This window comes from Ochotona princeps, chromosome 22 (assembly GCF_030435755.1).
Source record: "Ochotona princeps isolate mOchPri1 chromosome 22, mOchPri1.hap1, whole genome shotgun sequence".
Lineage (NCBI taxonomy): Eukaryota > Metazoa > Chordata > Mammalia > Lagomorpha > Ochotonidae > Ochotona > Ochotona princeps.
Window position 1 is genome coordinate 9,021,410 of NC_080853.1, and position 19,918 is coordinate 9,041,327.

Here is a 19,918-nt window from a genome sequence, read left to right on the forward strand (position 1 = left end):
ACACTGCTCCTGGCCTGCTGCCTCGGAAGGACCCTGAATCCCGCAGGCACGTTTCCATTTGACCCTCTGAGCGCCTTCCAGGCTGGCAAACCCCTGCCCTTGACCGTTGTGCCTGTTGCTTGGAACCTATTAAGTTCCTGCCCCCTTGGATATAGACCTTGAACTCTCATTAGCTCCAGGGGGAATTGGTGTGTTTGCAACTGCAGTTGTGTGTTTGGCTGAGCCTGGAGCTTTGCAATCCTCTCAGGCCAGGGGAGCTGGAGCGCACAGCCCTGCGGCAGCCCCGCCCTCCCCTCCCGCAGGAGTCTGGTTTCCCTTTGTTCCTTGGTGGGCTCAGGCAAGGTTTCCTTGTTGGCTGTACACAGCTTGCAAGTCTATTAATTTCTGAGGATGTCCCCCCCTCTCTTTCCGGAAGTTCTGGAGAGGTTGTTTTTACTCCTTCTGCCTCTGAGAAGGTGCCGGTGGCAGAGGCCCCCTTGCTGGGGCATTGCTTTCTTGAGCAGATGCTGGCGTGTGGTCCTTGGAGCACTGACTTGATTTCCAGACACCAGTGTCCAGCCCGGTTCCCTTGGCGTGGCCCTTCCCATTGTTCGGACGAGGCACTAGAACCCCGAGAGGTGGAAAATCGCCCTGCCTAGAGCCCTTTCCTGCTTGTGTGTTTCCTCAAGGCCTCGCTTGTTTGCTTGGCTTTTGCTCCCTGAGTCTCAAGCCAACACCAGGGAAAGTGGCAGGGAAGCAGAGATGCACTGTTGAGTAGAGAACACAGACCATCTCCGGAGACACACCCTGGATTGGGGGGGGGTGGGGTTGGGTGGGGGACGTCCAACCCCATGGGACCTGCAGAATCAACTGCTCTGGCCTTGCCAGGGCAATCGGCAGTGAGACTTGAAATTCCCTGAGTCTGTGTCAGGCAAGTTTTTAAGCTGCTGATTTTATGTTTGTGATGGATGATGCTATCGAAGTCCAGATGGTTCTTGGCAGACCTTGTGGCTGCTCATCCCTGCCATGGAACATTCCAGCATGCAGCGTGTCCCCAGAGTGGTTCCTTACACATGGATTCCCGGACCCCACCTTGGAGTTTAGGTTCTGCAGGTCTGGGGTGCGGTGGGGCCTGGGAGTCAGGGATTACACTTTGGGAATAGGGAATCTTTGTCAGAGATCTCTGCCCCTGGAGGGGATTGGGGTTAATGGGGTGGTAGCTGGGCTGCTGCTCTGGGCTCCAGCTTCTGGCTTTTTCTGGAAGGCAGGACCACTTATCTGGTGCTGTCTGGGAAGGTTGTGGGAGTCTTTTTTGTCATCTTACTGTTTTGTTTGTTTTTGTTTTTGTTTGGTGAGGGTTGTTACTAATAAGTGGAGTGACAGATTGGTGTGGTTGACCTTGGAACTCGCTGAGGGGTTTCCTCTTCCAAAATCCAGTGCTGCTCTTTCAGAATGCTAGAAAAATCCAGGTAAACCAGTTGGCTAGCAATGTTAAGGTGGCACGCTGTTAGGCCTTCTTATCTAATTCTCCATGGCAACCTGGCAGGCCCCTGGTCAGCTGGCCTAGGTAACTCCTTGGCTAATGGCCACTATTGTGTAACCCTGTCTGAGAGGAGCCAGCCCTTGTGGGCAGCTGCTGCTGTGTGCTGACCAGCAGCACTACTGCCTAAATGAAGAATGACCTGAGTGCAGGTCCCCCACACTGCACTGAGAAGTCGTCTAAGGAAAAGGACAAACTGACAGAGATTGAGCCCCGCCCCCCGCAAATGCTTTGGACAAGCACCTGTGCTCTGCCATTTGAGCTGGATTATTGGGGATCGTCAGAGCCCCGCCAACCCCAGCCTCCTCCTTTTATCTAGACATTTTGCCCACGCACCACACTTCCCTCATGGCTTACTGCCAGGAACTGACTTACACCTGCCGCTTTTTCCTGTGAAATGCAACTTGGTAGCTACTTCATTTTCAGCTTCATTTGGTTAATGTCCAGGTGCAGGGTAAATCCAGGACACAAGGGAAAGTGGTGAAAGGTCTTGCGCTTCAACGTCCTCAAGGCTTCTGCTCCCAAGGCAGCTAGCGGCCCCTGTCCAGCATCCTGTCCCTGCTTCAGTGCTCGTCCTAGAACATTCTACGTTGATGTAAGCGTTGGTGCATTTATATCTTTTCCAGGAGGCTTATGTTGGTTTGCACGTGGCATTAGATGTGTGTCGCTTTTTTTTAAAAGATGAGTTTATTTTTACTGGAAAATCAGATATATAGAGAGGAGGAGAGACAGGAAGATCTTCCATCCTCTGATTCACTCCCCAAGCGGCCGTAATGGCTGGAGCTGAGGCAACCTGAAGCCAGGAGCCTCTTTCCAAGGCATTGGGCCGTCCTCGACTGCTTTCCCAGGCCACAAGCGGGGAGCTAGATGGGAAGCAGGGCTGCCAGAATTAGAACCAGCATGCATATGGGATCCCGGCATGTGCAAGGCAAGGACTTTAGGCACTAGGTTACCGTAGCTCTGGGCCCTTTTAAGATTTATCTACCTTCATTGGAGAGGCAGATACGCAGAGAAAGGGAGAGACAGAGCGAAAAATCTTCCATCTGCTGATTCACTTCGCAAGTGGCTGCAATGGCTGGAGCTGAGCTGATCTGAAGCCAGGAGCCAGGAGCTTGTTCTGGGTTTCCCACACGGGTGTAGAGTCCCAAGGCTTTGGGCTGTGCTCAACTGCTTTCCCAGGCTACAAGCAGGGAGCTGCATGGGAAGTAGAGCAGTTGCAAAACGAATTGGTGCCCATATGGGAAGCTGGCACGTGCAAGGTGAGGACGTTCAGTCATTAGGCTACCGCACTGGGCCTGTGTGCTGCTTTTTCAACTTGAAGCAGGAGCTGTTTGTGTTGGGTCTTCAACAGTGTTTACGGCAGCTGAGTGTCCCATTGCATGGCTGTGAGCTTCTGCTGGGTCAGCCTCGGATGTCTGGACATTCCGGTTTTCCTACTGTTTGGGGGGGTACACAGTGCTGAGTGGAAATCCCTTGCACCTGCTTCATGGAGTGTGTTTCTCAGGAGAACATTGTTGGGGTCAGAGGTCACATGAGTGGGGTGAGGACCCTTGTGGGCATGAAAAGGGGCCTTCTCCAGGGGAATCCTTCCAGCTGCCCCCAGGCTACCTGTTTTAAGAGGCCTTGCTCACTAACTAGCCATCCTGTCCTTTGGGCCAATGCTTTGGGCTCTCGGAGCCTCCAATTTGGTATGTGTGAAGTGATCCCATGGGATGCGTTTATTCCCAAGGTGCCTATGCTTGGAATTTGATTCTCTCTCAGGGTGGGCTCTCCACACAGTACTACAGGCACGTGTTCAGGGGTTTCCTGAAGCCTGCTGCTTAGGGAAATGGGAGAGCTCCCTTCCAGGGACTGGGTTTTGGGCCGTCGTTCATCTTTTTTGCTTGGTGGATATGTGGAGGATCTGCTAGACTTCCCAGTCAAAGCAAACTGCCCGGAGGCCTTGTACATGGCCCTGAGGACTCTATGGATTTGCCGTTAGCAGAGGGAGAGCTGGCTAAGCCCACGCAGCCTGCGTGCTGAGGCCTGCCTGGGGAGGAGGGACGTATTGGAGGAGAGTCATTTTCTAGATTCCAGATCCCATCCTGTGCCTTTGATGTAGCTGTCGGCATATCTGCCTGCTCTCAGGATGTCAGACGCACCGTGCTGTGTCATCCTTGGACGCTGAGCTGCAGGCTCCCCTTCAATCATGGAGCCGATTGGTGTCCTTGCAGGTGAAGGTTGGGGGCATGGGGCAGGATGGGGGTCCTGTGGTCAAAGGGGACCACTGTAGGGTGGGATGGTGTTCACAGGAAGTAGCTGGGAGAATGTAACGTGCATTGTTTTTTTTGAAAGAGAGTCTGAAGCAGGTGGTGGGGCCGTGGGAACCTTCGGGAAGGTGGGATGTGCTCTCGGTGACTGTGTAAACCTGATTGACCTGACAGCTTGAATCCTTGCCCTTGTCTCCCAGAAGGAAGTGTGTGCACTTTGGTGTCCCTGCAGTCTGTCCATGGCCAGCCTTGTGTGGCTTCCTGCTTTTGCTGTCAGCCGTGGATGTGGAGCAGAAATAGTTCGCAAGGATAAGAAGGCTCCAGTGCCTGGTTGACAACGCTGGGCAGCTTGGTCATGGCCTTTTCAACGGGGGGCCCAAGAGAGAAGGGTAGTGACTGTGGCAAAATGGAGGACGTATCTCTAATAGTGTTGGCTATTTGCCATGAGGGTCTGTAGGTCTTTATCTTTTTTTTTTTTTTTTTTTTTTTTGGTTAAAAAAAGATTTACTTTTTATTGGTAAGGCAGATTTATCAAGAGGAGAGACAAAGATCTTCCATCCTCTGATTCATATCCCAAATGGCCACAATGGCCAGAGCTGAGCTGATTGGAAGCCAGGAGCCAGGAGCTTCTTCTGGATCTCCAGGAAGGTGCAGAGTCCCAAGGCTTTGGGCCATCTTCTGCTGCTTTCTCAGGTCACAAGCAGGGAACTGGATGGGAAGTGGAGCAGCTGGAATATAAACTGGTGCTCGTGGGATCCGAGTGGATGCAAGGCAAGGTTTTTAGCTACTTTATTTTTAAAACACCAAAAACCCAAGTTATGTGAAATCTCCCAGTTTTTACAGTGGCACTGTGTTGAGATTTTGCAAAAATGCTGCCGAGGCTCAGGAATGGTTCTCAGAGCCGAGGTGAACAGTGAAAAGGCAGGCAGGGCCAGCCAGGGCTGGGATGTCGGGATGGCATGGGGGAATGGTTTGAGGATACTGGGTGCTCGACACCTTGTGCTGAGGGCCCGAGGCTGTCCCAACGGCTTTACATTGTGTGGTGCTGTCTCTTTCAGATCCTGGTTCTGCAGAAAGAATAGCCCAGAAGAGAAAGTTCCCCAGCCCTCCTCATTCCTCCAATGGCCATTCGCCACAGGATACGTCCACAAGCCCCATTAAAAAGAAAAAGAAACCTGGCTTACTGAATAATAACAATAAGGATCAGGTAAGGGAGCCCCCTGGAGCAGTGGCTGTACCTGTGGAAAGGGTGGGGAGAGAGGGCTGGTGGGACCGAAGGACAGGGGGCAAAAGCCCGGCTCTTGGAGCTGGTGTGCTTGGGGCTTGTTCAGCAAGCTGCATGTACTGATTGTCATTTACATAGGACAGAGAGGGCAATTCCCAATGGCCTGTGGCAATATTCCCAGTGGGTTTTTAGATGTGTTATGGGACTAGAACTCTACCCAGATAAAGGATTTGGGGTTTTTCTTTGGAAAAAATTTCCCCCGTTATAAGGACTATTTTTTCCTGTGTGGTCTGGGGAGGTTCTCCCACCCCTGCGCCCCGCCCCTGGGCTATATCTGTGGTACCAATGCCCAGCTCTGCCTGGAGGTGATGGGTCGCCTAAAGGGTGCACCCTTTCCCGTATCAGTTTTCTCATCTGTACCCTGGGGACGGAGGCTGTGTGGAGAGGCTGTCCTCTGTGGACTGCATTAGCTGGTCTCTGTTCCTGCTGGTTGGCACTGAGTCTAGTCTGCACCTCACCCCTTGTTGGCCTCCAGCTGGCTTGGTCCAAGGTGGAGACTGCTCGGGACCACGTGGGGCTTGTCGGGGCGCTGTGACTTTCAGGTTCCCTGATGCAGGCTGGTTCTTGTGGTTAGGAGAGAGGTGTGGGGAGCAGTGTCTTCATGGACTTTGCAAGGCAACGTGAGTCTCTGTTGAGTTGCTGTTAGGATCCTGGTCATGTCTGTATGTGGATTCTGTGGGGTGGGACTGTGAGTCCTGAACTCTGTTTTATAGGAGGGTCCTGGGGGTGGGGTGTGGGGGCAAATAGGACTCTGCTTTGGCAGGGAGAGGGCTGGCAGTGGGGAAATGCACAGGCCTGGGAAAGGTGTGCCTCAACGCATGAATCTATTTTCAAGCTGAAAATTACAGAGAAAGACCAGCTCAGTTTTTCTCCGAGGCAATTTAATCCCTTTGTGCCTGATCTTTTTCAGCTTCAAAAAGGAAAGTGACACTGCTCATTCTGTGGAGTTGTTTTGGATTTTTTTTTTTTTTAAGATTTATTTTTATTACAAAGTCAGACATAGAGAGGAAGAGAGACAGAGAGGAAGATCTTCCGTCCGATGATTCTTTCCCCAAGTGACCGCAATGGCCGGTGCTGCGCCAATCCGAAGCCAGGAGCTTGGAGCTTCTTCTAGGGACTCCCATGTGGGTGCAGGGTCCCAAGGCTTTGGGCCATCCTCCATTGCTTTTCCAGGTCACAAGCAGGGAGCTGGGATGGGAAGCGGGGCTGCCGGGATTAGAACCGGTGCCCCTATGGGATCCCGGTGCATGAGAAGGGAGCAGTCAGGCCTGGAAGTGATGCTCTGACAACAGGATGCTAATGTTGCAAGCAGTGGGTTAGGAGGCTGTGCCACCACACAGACCCCTGGTGAGAAGATTAATGAAGCTAAGTGACATAGATAGTAATAGTCGAATTGAAAGATTCAGCCAGGCTCTCTGCCGAGTGGAAGCATCGTGTACTGTGTGAAATAAAACACAGCCATGAAGACATCACAGGGCTGTGTTGTCCCATACGGTCACCACAGGCCAGCTGTGGCTTATAAGCATTTGGGAGTGGCAAAGCGTGTCCAGGGAATCGAGTGTGTCATTCATTGCATTCATTTTATTTTATCGGAAAGATAGAGTTACAGAAAGAAATAATCTTCCACCTGTTGGTTCACTCCCCAAGTGGTCACAACAGCCACACCTGGACTGATCCAGAGCCAGGAGCAGGAGCCAGGAGCTTCTTCCATGTCTCCCATGCTATTGCAGGGTGCCAAGGCTTTAGGCCATCTTGTGGCGCTTTCTTTCCCGGATACATTAGCAGGAAACAGGATGGGAAGTGGAGCAGCTGGGACTCAAAACCCGTGCCTGTATGGGATGGTGGTGCTAGAGCTTGAGCTTAGCTTGCCTGCCTGGGGTGAAACCAGGGATCTGTCACTGGCCTGTACCCTGCCTCCCTACAGTGATGTCAGACCTGCCAGGGTTGAAGATGCAGAACCGTGAAGGCCTTAAGCCATCCGCTTCCTGAATCACATGGCCCAGCAGGCTGTTCCTAGGAACCAGTGCTGCTGAGAGCAGGGCCTTCCCCCACCTGCTGTGTGTGTGTGTGTGTGTGTGTGTGTGTGTGTGTGTGATCTCCGTCCCAGCCCCTACCTGGCACTGCAAAGTTGGCTGCCGTCCCTGTTTCTGGAAGCCGATTTTGGCAGGTCAGGCTGCTCCTTGCCCAGCTGACGTCAACACGTGGTGACTGCAGGCTACGTCCTCTCCACTAGCAGCTGTGGGTTTGACAAGGGTGCAGACACGCTGGGGCAGGGGCCCCGGGGAACAGGGCACACACGTGCTCCTGGATATCCAGTCTTCAGTAGTGACAGGGAGGGGCGGGGACACCTGTCCCACTCGGTCACTTGGCTCTTGCTGGCCCTCAGCTGCGTCATTCTGTCAGTGGCTTTCCCGTCCTTGATATTCAGTTACTTTGCAGATGGGGGCTTGGGACCGAAACTGTTTCTTTATATGATCTGTAGTCTGGGCATCTAGGAGCCGGTTATCAGCAAAGGCGGAGTAGCCTGAACTACAAAGAGATGTCATTCTTGCCCTTTGACCCCATCATTCCTTCTAGCTCACACTGTGGCTCCCCTAGGCACATTCTTTCTCCAAGCTGCTCCATCCGGGTTCCTGGGGGTGGGCCAAAAAATGTGCTGGGGATATCTTCCTGCTACCTCCTTTTTGCTCTCTCCCTGACCCCGAAATTGTGACATTAAAAGCAGCAAATTATAGCTGGGCAGTGCTGTGATGGGTCAGTTTCACGTGAGGAATTTAAACTGTGTTTCCACATTCTTAGCCACACTCAGCGTCTCTGGTAACGGTCGCATCTCAGCAGTGGAAACGCGTCTCTCACAATGTGGGCTTCTGGGGTCAGGGTGCCAGCCTGCTTGGGCCCTTTCCTAATGTGCAGGTGGCCCACTTCTTGTAAGGTGTGAGGGGTCCAGCCTGCAGACCCTGTCACATCTCCCAAGGTCCACAAGTTAACATCTCAGTGTTGTTGTTGGGAGGGACACCAGTGTGCAGACCAGGGCATTCAGAGAGGTCCGGCCTCAGCTGAGCAGAGCTGCCCTGAGAGGCCCGCCCTCTGGTTTGCCATACTCCCCACCCGTCCCTGTAGTGTCACTCCCAGGCTGCCGGCTGTGTTCCCCATGCCGGGGCCAGTCTTGGGGCCATCGTGTCGTTTGGTCACCTGTGGTGGTGGTGTCTGTCTCTTCCGTTTTGATCTTCCCTCTTGTATAAAAAACAAAAGATGTTGCATATTTCCATGTTTAATCGAGACCATTGATTTTTCCTGTGGAGATGGGGGTCAGTTTTCCGTTTGGACCTTCTGTTACCCCTTCTGTATTTCTTGGGAAGTCCGTATTAGGGGAATTTATGGAGAAGCTTTTTAAAAAGTAGTTTATTTATTTGAAAGGCGGAATGGAGGAGACAGTTATTTCTGGGGTGGTGGGGGCTGCCAGGGCCAGTCTGGCTGCCCGCGTGTCCACGACCTGCTGCTGCTTGTCCACCGTGAGGCTCCTGGCCCACGTGCAGAACCCGCGCTTTCATCACACGCGGGACAAGGAGAGCTGCTGTCAGACCTGATGGATTTCCCTGTGTTTCCCACATGGCCTGTGTCCAGTTTGTTTGAGGTCTGCTGTGTGTTCAGCCAGAGCACCTGCTCTGTGGTTGTGTTCTGGATATGCTGGGATGCTGGGAGCCTGTTTTTTTGTTTTTCTTTTTTTTTTTTTTTTAGGATTTATTTTATTATTTTTTATTGGAAAGTCAGAAATAGAGAGAGGAGGAGAGACAGAGAGGAAGATCTTCCATCCGATGCTTCACTCCTCAAGTGACCACAAGGGCTGGAGCTGAGCCAATCTGAAGCCAGGAGCCTCTTCCGGGTTTCCCACGCAGATGCAGGGTCCCAGGGCTTTGGGCTGTCCTCAGCTGCTTTCCCAGGCCACAAGCAGGGAGCTGGATAGGAAGCGGGGCTGCCAGGATTAGAACTGATGTCCATATGGGACCTCGGCATGTGCAAGGCAAGGACTTTAGCCGCTAGGCTACTGCACCAAAACCTGCTTTTTTAAAAAAATAAATAAAGTTTTATTGGCATACAGCCCATGCATTCATGTCTGCATTGTCTAGTTTTATTATGATGATTATTTTGTGTTCCTTATGACCTCTCTGACTGTCTTTCTACGTAAAGGTTGCTGGCTCTTTGTGTGGCATCAGGGATTCAGGAGTGAATGAACAGGCCTTTCTCATTTTCTTGTGAAGCTAGCCTGTGGAGGGAGCTGGCCGATGAATACACATTTGTTTTCATAATCTGCAGTTAGCCATTCAAATCGCCAGCTGTGACCTGTTGGTGTCACTGGTGGGCCAGGAGCTGTGTGTGTTGTGTGTGTGTGTGATGAGAACTGCTTACAGGCAGGGAGCTGACGGAGGTGTGTGTGTGTGTGTGTGTGTGTGTGTGTGTGTGTGTGTACGAACTGCTTACAGGCAGGGAGCTGACAGAGATGAACCAGGAAGCCGAAGTACAGCAGAAGTATTGCTGTAGGTGGAGGGGCGTCCCCCCAGGAGTCCGCAGCAGTTGGGTGCTGCCAGGAACCCCCACCCCCGAACCACTCCTGGTGCTGGTGTTGGGGGGTGGGGGCAGGGATGTGCTGCTGGGACTATCAAGGCTCGGTAGTGCTGGGATTGCTGGGTGGGGAGCTCAGCCGTCGTATTTGATGCGTCCACTTGCAGTTTGATCTTAAAACAGCTCCTCTCCTCCTACTGAAAGGAAATCCGGGTACTGACAACAGGCTTAAGGCGACTGCAAGGGCACCCCCATTCTGTTTGGAAGTCGCTTTCTCGCTTGATACCTGCGACTTACCTTGCAGGGGGAATGTGTTTCCCTCCCACCCTTCTGTCATAGGCACATCAGGCAAGCATTTTCCCAAGCACACCTCAGAGCCTCCAGAGCAGACCTTGGCCTGAGCTGCTGCTGGGCGGGCCTGCATGGGCCATCTGTCACCAGGTGGAGAGCCCTTCCCCTCTGCAGCTCCTGTCCTGTCTGGGAGTTGCCTTATCTTCTGTTGTTTCCCTCTAGCACTGTGTACTTGACCAAGCTGATTTTTGAATGACAATGTTCTCTGGGGGTGAGAGCAGTTGCCAAATCCTGTGTCTTTTCTGGCCTCAGGTGTCAGCTTGTGTGGGGGTGCAGAAGACAGAGAGGGTCGGGGGGAGTCTTTGCTGTGAGCTTGGAGGGTCAGTAAATCCTCTTCCCGCAGCTGTCCCCCCTGCAGGAAAGCCTAGCCCTGTCTTCTGGACAACTCTCTGGGTGGGCGTCAGGGTGCAAGTGAGACAGACTGTCGCTGGAACGTGGAGCGAATGTCACAACAGGGATGGTTACCCTGGAAACCCAGTAGGCTGCTCTGTTTGAAAAGTTAAACTGAGACGAGGAAGGAGCAGGCTGGAGACTTCTGTACTCCTACGTCCGACTTGGCCGACTTGGCTGTTCGCTTAGTAGGAATGAGAGCAGGGAGGTGGAAAGAGGCTGGTTGCACCCTCCTGCACCCAGGTGCTGTAGGTAAGTACCCTCCTGCATCCAGGAGGGTAGAAATCTGGAGAATGTTCTGGAAAGCAAAGTTAGAATGGAGTGGTTGTGTGGTGTAGCAGAACTGCCACCTGACACCAGCATTTCCTGTGGGTGTTGCTTGTTTCCCATCCAGCTGCCTGCTAATGCACCCAGGAGAGAGCAAGGGAGGATGGCCCAAGTGCTTGGGTTCCTGCACCCACATGGGAGGCCTGGAAGATGCTCCAGGTTTCTGGCTTTGGTGTGGTCAAGGCCTGGCCATTGTAGCCACTTGGGAAGTGAACCAGTGAATAGAAGGTTCTTTCTCTGTTTCTCCTGTTTGTAACTCTCCCTAATAAATTTTTTAAAATCTTAAGTCCCGAGGGACCAGTATTGTATCATGGTGGGCAAAGCTACCATCTACAATGTCTGGATCCCATATGGGCAGCAGCTTGTGTCCCAACATTTTGGCTTCCGATCCAGTTACCTGCTGATACACCTGGCATTGCAGCGGAGGATGGTCCGAATGCTTTGCCCTCTGGCTTCTGGATTTGGCCTGGCTCCGGCCTGGCTGTTGTGACCAGGTCTTCCACAGGCAGGAAGACCTTTTTGTTTCTGCGTTTCTCTTTTTCTTTCTGCAACTCTGCATTTCAAGTAAACCCATCTTACAAAAAAAGAAAGAGTAGGAAGAAGACATGGGAACCTTTCACCTTAATGGTTCCTTATCTTAGCCTACAGGACTGTAGCCAGTAAAATAATGAAGGGCAGGCATTGTGGCACAGCAGGTGGAGCCAATGTTTGGCATGTCCACATCCCAAGTCAGCTGCTCTGTGTCTCATCTGGCTTCCTGTGTCTGTGAAGGCCATGGGTGGAGGCTTCTAGTTCTTGGAGCTTTGTCACCCATGTGAGAGACCTGGCTGGAGTCCCTGGTGCGTGCCTTCAGCCTGGCCCATCCCTTGGCTGTTGGGGCATTTGGAGAGCGAATCAGGAGAGGAGGATCTCATCTCTTTCTTCTTTTTTCTGTCACTCTACTTTGCAGAGGAATTAAATAATATAGATGTGTGAGGCATGGACCAAAAAAAAATGTTATTGCTTAAAAATAGTGCAGTTGATGTTAATAATAAGGCCTCATATGTTAGGCTAGTATTAAAAATATGAACGGCCCTTCTAGGGACCGGCAATAATCATTTAGAAAACACAATAGAAAAATATTTTGTCATCTGTAATATCTAGCAGCATTCTGCACTCTCTCACTGGTCTGTGAAGTCTTGATGGACGAAGCCGTAATGTCTTCCTGGAGGCCAGTAGAGAAGCCGGGAATGCAGTGAGGTTCCCTTGGAGCTTGGGCAGAGCAAGTCAGAGCTGTCTTGCGTCGTTTTAGGACCAAGGAGTTAAGTGGCTTCTTTAAAGCCACACACTGGCTCCTAAGCTTGCTATCGGGTTCCACCTGTCTCCCTGTCTCTTGAAGAGAACCAACTACTGATTTGCATGTCAGCATTATGTAGAGAGACAGAGATCTTCCATCTGTTGCTTCACTCCCTGATGGCCATAGCGCCTGCAGTTGGACCAGGCTGGCAGCCAGAAGCCTCATCCGGGTCTCCCATGTGGGGATGAGGGACCTTGGCACTTGGGCCAGCTGCCAGCGCTTTTTTCCCAAGCCATCCGTAGAGAGCTGGATGGGAAGTGGAGCACCTGGGTCTTGAACCAACCTTATACCACAGTGCTGACTCTTCTTTCTTTTTTAAAGATTTATTTTAGTTGAAGGACAGAGTGACAGGGAGAGAGAGAGGGAGAGAGAGAGAGAAAGAGAAAGAGAGAGAGAGAGGTCTTCTATATGCTGTTTGACTCTCTTAGTGGCCTGGGCTGTCAGCTTGTGTAGGGCACAGAGGGCAGAGAGGAAGCCAGGAGCCCAGAAGTCCATCTGGGTCCCTGGGGCCTGGTCCATGGACTGTGTGCTACTGGCTTCATAGGTGCATTTCAGGGAGCTCGATTGGAATCGGGGTAGCTGGGACGTGAGCCAGTGCTCACGTCCATCTAAGATAGATTCTGTGTGGCAGCTTAACCTGAATGCCAACCAGCTCAACCAGCACGCCAGGGCTCATTTGGTTTCTGATAGATGTTTTCCCTACGGAGTTAGAATCTTGCGAGTGGTCTTGCGTGTTTGCAGTTTGCCTTTGCTGTGTTCTGTAATGCTTCCTTAGGGAAATGTTTCCCCTAACACATTGGACCCATTCCATCTTACTGCCCGTTGCTACCTCTGAGAGACTTGGCTCCCTGGCACGTGGGAAGATTGGCGTGTTCAGGAATCAAGGCTTTAGTGACAAGTGCATTATGCTTTGGGTAGACCCGAGGAAACATGACTATTTGTGGTGACTCATATCCAGTGATTTGCTATTGATCCTCCCAGGGCCTTGTGCTGTACTTGTGCTGGCTTTGCAATTTTGGATTTGCACCTGTTGGCGTTTAACTGTGCTTGCAGCGTCAGGCGTGGGGTTCTCGAGTGGATACGTGTGTGATGTTCCTCTTGGTCTCAGTGCAGGTCCGTGATGTGGTATTTTTTGGGGGTCTCCAGTTTACAGATGAGAAAACTGATATTGAAAGGGTTAAGAGACATGGCCAAGGTAGAGTTCAAATTTGAATCCAAGGTTTTCCTCCAGGGTTGTAGCCAATGGGTTAGCCTGGGATGGCTTAGCGGCTCAGATTCTAGCTTTCCGTCCCTGGCCCCCTAGCATCGATGGAAGGAAGCATCCTTGTATGAGTTAGCAAGCTGTGAATATCATAGCTAGTTGAGTGACCCCAAGTTAGCGTGAAAAGAGTTTGTGAAATGTTGTGATTTTTTTGTTTGTTGTTGTTGATGTTCAAATGCCTGTTGAGAATGCACATTTGTTTTGAAACCGAACCTGTCTTTCTTGCCTACATTTCAGTCAGAACTAAGACATGGTCCGTTTTACTATATGAAGCAGCCACTCACCACAGACCCTGTTGATGTTGTACCGCAGGACGGACGAAATGATTTCTACTGCTGGGTTTGTCACCGGGAAGGCCAAGTCCTTTGCTGTGAGCTCTGTCCCCGGGTTTATCACGCTAAGTGTCTGAGACTGACAGCGGAACCAGAGGGGGACTGGTTTTGTCCTGAATGTGAGGTTAGTGCTTGATGAATGAATGCATTACCTGCCTCATGTCCTCTTCTTTCTCTTTTTTTTTCCTTTGAGTTTTCATTTTTCAAATAATCCAGATACAGGGAAAAGAGACTTTTTTTTTTGCCTCCCACCTGCTCTGTCCCGGTCACCTCCTGTTTGGACAGTCATCTGCGGAGGCTTCTACTCCTGTGGCTGCCAGAGAACTCCCCCGTGGTGCCCAGGTTGGAGTGTCATTCTGCGTGGGTCTTTGGAACGCTTTGAGGCCTGCAGCCACCTCTGGGTCTTCTGTTGCGGACACCTTGGAAGATCAGCACAGATCACACAGATCAGCAGCCTCTCACACGGTTTGGAAGTTCCCGTGCTGCTTTTTTTCTTCCTGGATGCCGTTTGCTTCTGAGTCATTGGATCATGCATGGAAGCCAAGCTGGGAAGATCCATTGTGGTTGTGAGTTCCACGTGAGGGTCACCTGACGGTGTCGTTGTCAGAGACAGTGTTTCTCCCAGTGCCTGTGAGGTGCTGGGAATTCTACAGTGCACGAAACCAGGCTTAGATCACCTTGCATATAACGGATTTGGAAAAAAAGTGCCCTGGAAACCAGGAATTGAGGATGGGAACAGGAAGTTGGTGTACGTAGGTTGTTTCCAATGGAGATGTCCCGAAAGTCCTCCTGGAGGCTTGTCCTTAGGTTGAGAGCCTGGCTGCTGCCTGGGGAGACACTGCAGGTGTGGAGCTGGCGACAGCAGCGCCTTGGGCATTGTGAGAGCTCCCCTGTGCTTCGTTTACAGCCAAGCCTGACTGCTGCATTGCACCAGTGACCAGCGCCGCCCCCGCACCCAGGTGCCTTCTAGCCTGATGACCGCCAGCCATTGGGAGTTTCTAAGTTGCCACTGACAGGAAGTGTCACCTACAAAAGTATTTCAAGGGAAAAGTCTTCCTGAATTTCAAAGCATACTGCACATTCTCTGAGATGAGGAAGCTGGGTGTGAAGTGGAAAAAATCATACCTTGTCAGCAGTGGGGTGGATCGGTGTTTGGGGTGCTGCTTTTGCCCCGGGACCAAGAGAAGACGATGATGCCCATTCACTAGGATGGTGACATTGAGAGGGCATCGTGTCTGTCAACTGCCAAGAGGTGGCAGCTGGTTCTCTTGGGTCACTCTCTACAGAGACATTGAAGGACGTGCCTGGCCCAGCAGTGCCTTGGTCTGGATTCAGAGCTGGTCCTTATCCTGCTATTCTTGATTGTCAGTTCACAATGGTTGAATGGTATTACTGCAGAGACCATGGCTCCATGTGCTGGAAGAATCCAGGGCCAGGCTATGTTTTGTTCAGGACCTAGCTCTTTCTGTCTTGTTATGGGGATGAGTCCCCTGTGGCTAAGAAGGATACGGGCATCTGAGCCCAAGGCTCCCTCCTCACGTGTCATACCATCAGGCTGGAAGATTTCTTCCTTGCTTCCTTCCTTATTTATTTGTTTGAAAGATTAAATTACAGAAAGAGAGGGAGAGACATATCTTCCATCCTCTGGTTCACTCCCCATGTGGCCCCAATGTCAGGAGCGAGGAGCTTCTTCTGGGTTTTCCCACATGGGTACGGGGAGCCATGTCGTTGAGCAGTCCTGCAGTGCTGTCCCAGACACGTTAGCAGGGAGCTGGATCTTTTAAGTGGAGTAGTTGGGACTCAAACCAGCATCCTTATGGGATTGTGGAGTCACAGGTGGCTGCTTAAGCCAATGTGCCACAAATAAAAATGAGCCCTTGTCTGCTGCCATATTCCTGTTCCTGCTGTTTTGCCCTTGGGCTTAGTGGTCAACCTTGGATCTCTAGCTCTCATGCCAAAAAGGCTTCAGACATACTCACCTGGCACTTGAAGTGTTGTGGGAACTCCAGGCAGTGCCAGCCAGAAGAAAGAGTGTGGTGAGAGGGAGTGAGGGCTGTTGGGATTGGCAGTCCCAGTGTTTGCCCTGGATAGTTTGCTGGACACAGACTGCCCTCCCCAGCTGGTGGGTGTGGAGTGTCTGTGGCTTGGAGCCCCACATAGCTTCAAAGGGGGGTAGGCAATGGGCATGATACAATGTTTCAGTCCTGCTAGCTCAGGCGCTGGGTCCGGGTGTCCCGCTTCGGAGCGCCCCTGTTGTCCCTTTTCTTTAGTCACCAACCACACACATCTGCGAGCCCCTTTTGGAAGCACCAGAGATGGAAGGAAGGAGCCAGAATCCAGATGGATTGGAGCTGACATCGCCTAGCTTTCCCCGCCCAGATGGCTGGGCGCATCTGCTGGCCTCGCTGGAGCCGAGTGGCTTTGTGATTGCTGTGTTTGCACACCTTCCGAAGCCCTGGGCTGTGGAGCCATGCACACTTAGCACACGCTGGCTTCCATCATCCTGTCCGTTTGTTCTCTCATGGCAATTTTCCTTCAGAAATTCATGGTCTGTGAAATGGACGTGTTTGCCTTTATAAGAAAGAATTATTGTATTTGTTTGAAAGGGAGAGTTGCAGAGAAAGAAGGAGAGACAGATCTTTATCTACTAGTTCCCCCCCAAAGGCCACAGTCCCTGGGGTTTGGTCACACTGAAGGCAGGAGACTAGAACTCCATCCATGTCAGCCACATGGCTGGCAGGAGCCCAGGAACTTTGGCTGTGGTGTTTTTTTGCCGTTTTCTCAGTTGTATTTTCTGGTTTGGCAAGTGGAGCAGCTGGGATTCCAACCAGTGCTTGTAGATGCTGGTGGCATCACTGGCAGTGGCTTAACCTGCCGTGTCACAGCTCTGGCCTTAATTGATTAACCTCTTGTGGTCTGCCAGACTGTTGTGAGTCAAGTTCACTTCAGTGGTGATGGAGAACCAAGGCATATTTAATACAGGTCCAACACCATTGCCTTGGATTCATTCTACAGGGAAATCTCGTCTTCCTCAGTGACATCACTGCCTTGTCCGTTTCCTGAAAGCCCCAGAGTTTCAGAGGGTCACCATTTGCCATCAGTGAGGGACCTTTCCTTTTGTGTCCCATTCTTGAAATTCAAGATTCCAACAGTGACGATTTTTTAGTGTCATGGCTTGAACCCACAGCTCTGTTGGATCCTGTCACCCTTCGTGACATAAAGATAACTTCCTCATATGACCACCGTTGAACTGATACGCTATTTAATTTTTACCACCACGTCCATTCTAGCCTAGTAGATTGGAGTCCTCGCCACAAGAAAAAAATAGTCTCATTGGATGGGAATGACTTTCTAATGGGTGAGTTCATTGGTGTGTACACACGCACACACACACACACACACACCAAAAGAAGGTGAAAAGGGAACTAACTGTGGATAATAATTTTTCCTAACTGACTACTTGTTTGTGATTTTGACTTGTAGAAAATCACAGTAGCCGAATGCATCGAGACGCAGAGCAAAGCCATGACCATGCTCACCATTGAACAGTTATCCTACCTGCTCAAGTTTGCCATTCAGAAAATGAAACAGCCAGGGGTAAGAAGAAAAGTTCCTCTTGCTAGACACCTGAGTGCACACAGGGACTGCTCCTTTTGTCAGCCTTTTAGGTAGGCCAAACCTTTCAGACGCCTGTTCTGTATGCCCAAGTTCAGGTACATGGGCAGCATCATACTGTGAGCACTTGGTCCCGAAGCTGTTAAACCAGGAAGTGATGAACAGTAGAGAGTTGGCGGGGATTTAAAACTCTGGTTGTGGAGTGACCCTGGGCAGATTTCACTGGGACAGCTGAGTGAACCCTGGTTACTGGTAACCTGGCCCTGCAAGTGAGACACACCCAGGTGAGAGTCAGTTGCTTCTCTTCCGGCGGGCGCTTGGCAGAGCAGGCTCGGCCCAGGAGGAAGTCCACATGGGCAAGCGCGGTGGCCGCCGTGGACTGGCAGGTGCGTGGACTGGCAGTGATGTCCGCCTGTGCTCTGAGTCAGATGTTGGCCCTTGTGGCCTGAGTATTTATGAAGGAAAATACCTGGTTTAAACAAAGTCTTGTGATTGCTCCAGATGCCTGAAGACACAGGGGTGGTGGCCCCCTTGACTAATTTGCATGAAGACACCTCATAGGCCACAAGGACCCCTTGAAACTATAGTTTTTCTTCCCTTCCTCCCCTTCTCTCCCTTTCTTTTTCTTTCAACATTTATTTTTATTGATTTGGAAGGCAGACTTAAAGAGAGAAGGAGAGAGACACGTTCATCTACTAGTTTACTTACTGAACGGCTGCGGTGGTCAGGGCCGGGCCCGGCCGAAGCCAGGAGCCAGGATGTTTTTCTGACTCTCCCACATGGATTCAGTGGCCCAGGTATTTGGGTCATCTTCCTTTGATTTTCCAGGTACCTTACCAGGTTGCTATATTGGAACTGGAATAGCTGGGACTCGAATAGTTGTCCATATGCGACACCTGTGCTCAGAGGTGAAGGATTAGCCCGTTGAGCTGGCCCCACCTTATCTTAGCTGCCTTATTAGTAAAATCTCAATGATTGAGAACAAACCTACATAGCCTCAGACTGGTTAGAAAATTAAAATATTTTCTGCTGCAGTCGTTTTTAAAAGGCAGAGTCAGGAAGAGAGACAGTTTATCTGTTGGTTTGCTCTTCAAGGGACTCCAACATGTTGGTTGGAGCCAGGAGCCTAGACACCCCTCTTGGCCTCCCGTGTGGGAGACAAGGGGTGCGAAGTACTCATGTCATCATCTGCTGGCTTGCGAGGCAGAAGAGCAGGAAGAAGAGTAGAAACAGAGTACCCAGAGCACTGACTGACACTCCGATGTGGGGTGCCGACACTCTGATGTGGGTTGCCAGCACCCCAGGCAGTGACTTGAACCGCCACTGGGCCCAGCTGCAGGGATTTTTATGTTGAATGACAAGAAGTTATTTCATGTTTTTTGGAGTTGAATTTTCCTTTGCTGACAACTCTGTACAGAGGACTGGATCATGTCGCTCGTCAATGAGTGTAGAATCAGAAACTGAAAAGGGAAATCCAAGTTGCTCATGATGGTATTTAATGTGAAATCAGTGAGGGCAGGAGGTTGTGGAGGTTGTCGAAACATCTTTTTGCTCATGGCCTGCCTTTAACCCTGGAGAAGAATGCTGGGATGACTGCAAATGTTGAATTCATTATTCTAGATTTTTCTTATTGATCAGTCCGCAACCACCACTGCACCAATCTGGGCCTTGCATTTTGAGCTAATTCCTTTAGGGCTTAAAAAACCTAGACCAAGATGAACAGTGTGTGCTGGCTCTCGTTTTGAAAGTAATGTGGCTTCTCAGATGAGATGTAAAGTGTCATTTCCGCAGCTCTCTCCTCCCCATCTGTAAAATGCCTGCTGGTACCCATGTGGCTCTGTCTTCTGCGTCATCCTTAACTGTAGCCGCAGGTCACCCTTGGGCCGGCTTTAGTTTTGGCATCTGCAGGTGCAGAGAAGCAAGATCTCTAAGTATTGATCGCGTGTTGTGGTTGGCTGTCAATCCTCATGAGAGAGAACCGGACCTTGAGTGCATGCTGAAAATAAAACCCAAACCAAGACACAGCTGGCTGCTGAGTGTCCTCGAGGAGCCAGAATCAGAGAAGGGACCGAGCTGGAGCTGCCCACACCGTCCTGAGGGGAATGTTGAGATCTGTCTTGGCTGGGAAGTTGTCATTGTAGTGATGTCCTTTGTGGGTGCCCACATGGGCCTGCATGGCAGTGCTGGGACCCTTGTGGGTGCCCGCGTGGACCTGCAGGACAGCGCTGGGTGCCTTGTAGGCATTCACGTGGACCTGAAGGGCAGCGCTGGGTTCGTTGTGGGTGCCCATGTGGGCTTGCACGGCAATGATGGGATCGCCCATGTGTCTGTCTTCTATTCTGCAGACAGATGCATTCCAGAAGCCAGTACCCCTGGAACAGCACCCTGACTACGCGGAGTACATTTTCCATCCCATGGACCTTTGCACCCTGGAAAAGGTCGGCATCTGTCCAAGCCTGGTGGGGTGACCTCCCATTTCTGCTGAGGGGGCGCAGCGGCTCCAGCTCTCTCCCATGCCCTGGCTGCGGCCACCTGTTCCTGTTCCTCTGTGGTTTACTTGGATAGAAGAGCGGTCTGTCCCTGACTTCCTCCCTCTGAAGGGTTTTCTTCTGAGGATTGCAGCGTAGTGTGTGAGAATCTGCTGACGATGCCACGACAAACGATTCTAGCTTTTTACCCGAAAGAGTCATAGT

The 19,918-nt window shown here is 51.3% G+C and overlaps 1 protein-coding gene across 18 annotated transcripts in view; it reads left to right on the top strand.

Moving 5' to 3' along the window:
• Positions 1 to 19,918, top strand: part of ZMYND8 (zinc finger MYND-type containing 8) — a 91,200-nt gene that overhangs the window by 26,942 nt on the left and 44,340 nt on the right. For 11 of the 18 annotated variants that reach the window (XM_058679521.1, XM_058679514.1, XM_058679513.1 and 8 more), the window contains 4 exons: positions 4,827 to 4,975; positions 13,516 to 13,734; positions 17,094 to 17,207; positions 19,571 to 19,663. In XM_058679521.1, the coding sequence (XP_058535504.1) occupies positions 4,827 to 4,975; positions 13,516 to 13,734; positions 17,094 to 17,207; positions 19,571 to 19,663 (575 nt within the window). Of the gene's footprint in view, positions 1 to 4,826; positions 4,976 to 13,515; positions 13,821 to 16,050; positions 16,969 to 17,093; positions 17,208 to 19,570; positions 19,664 to 19,918 lie in introns of those variants that run through there. The other 7 variants (XM_012927187.2, XM_058679527.1, XM_058679517.1 and 4 more) reach the window with 3 other exon arrangements.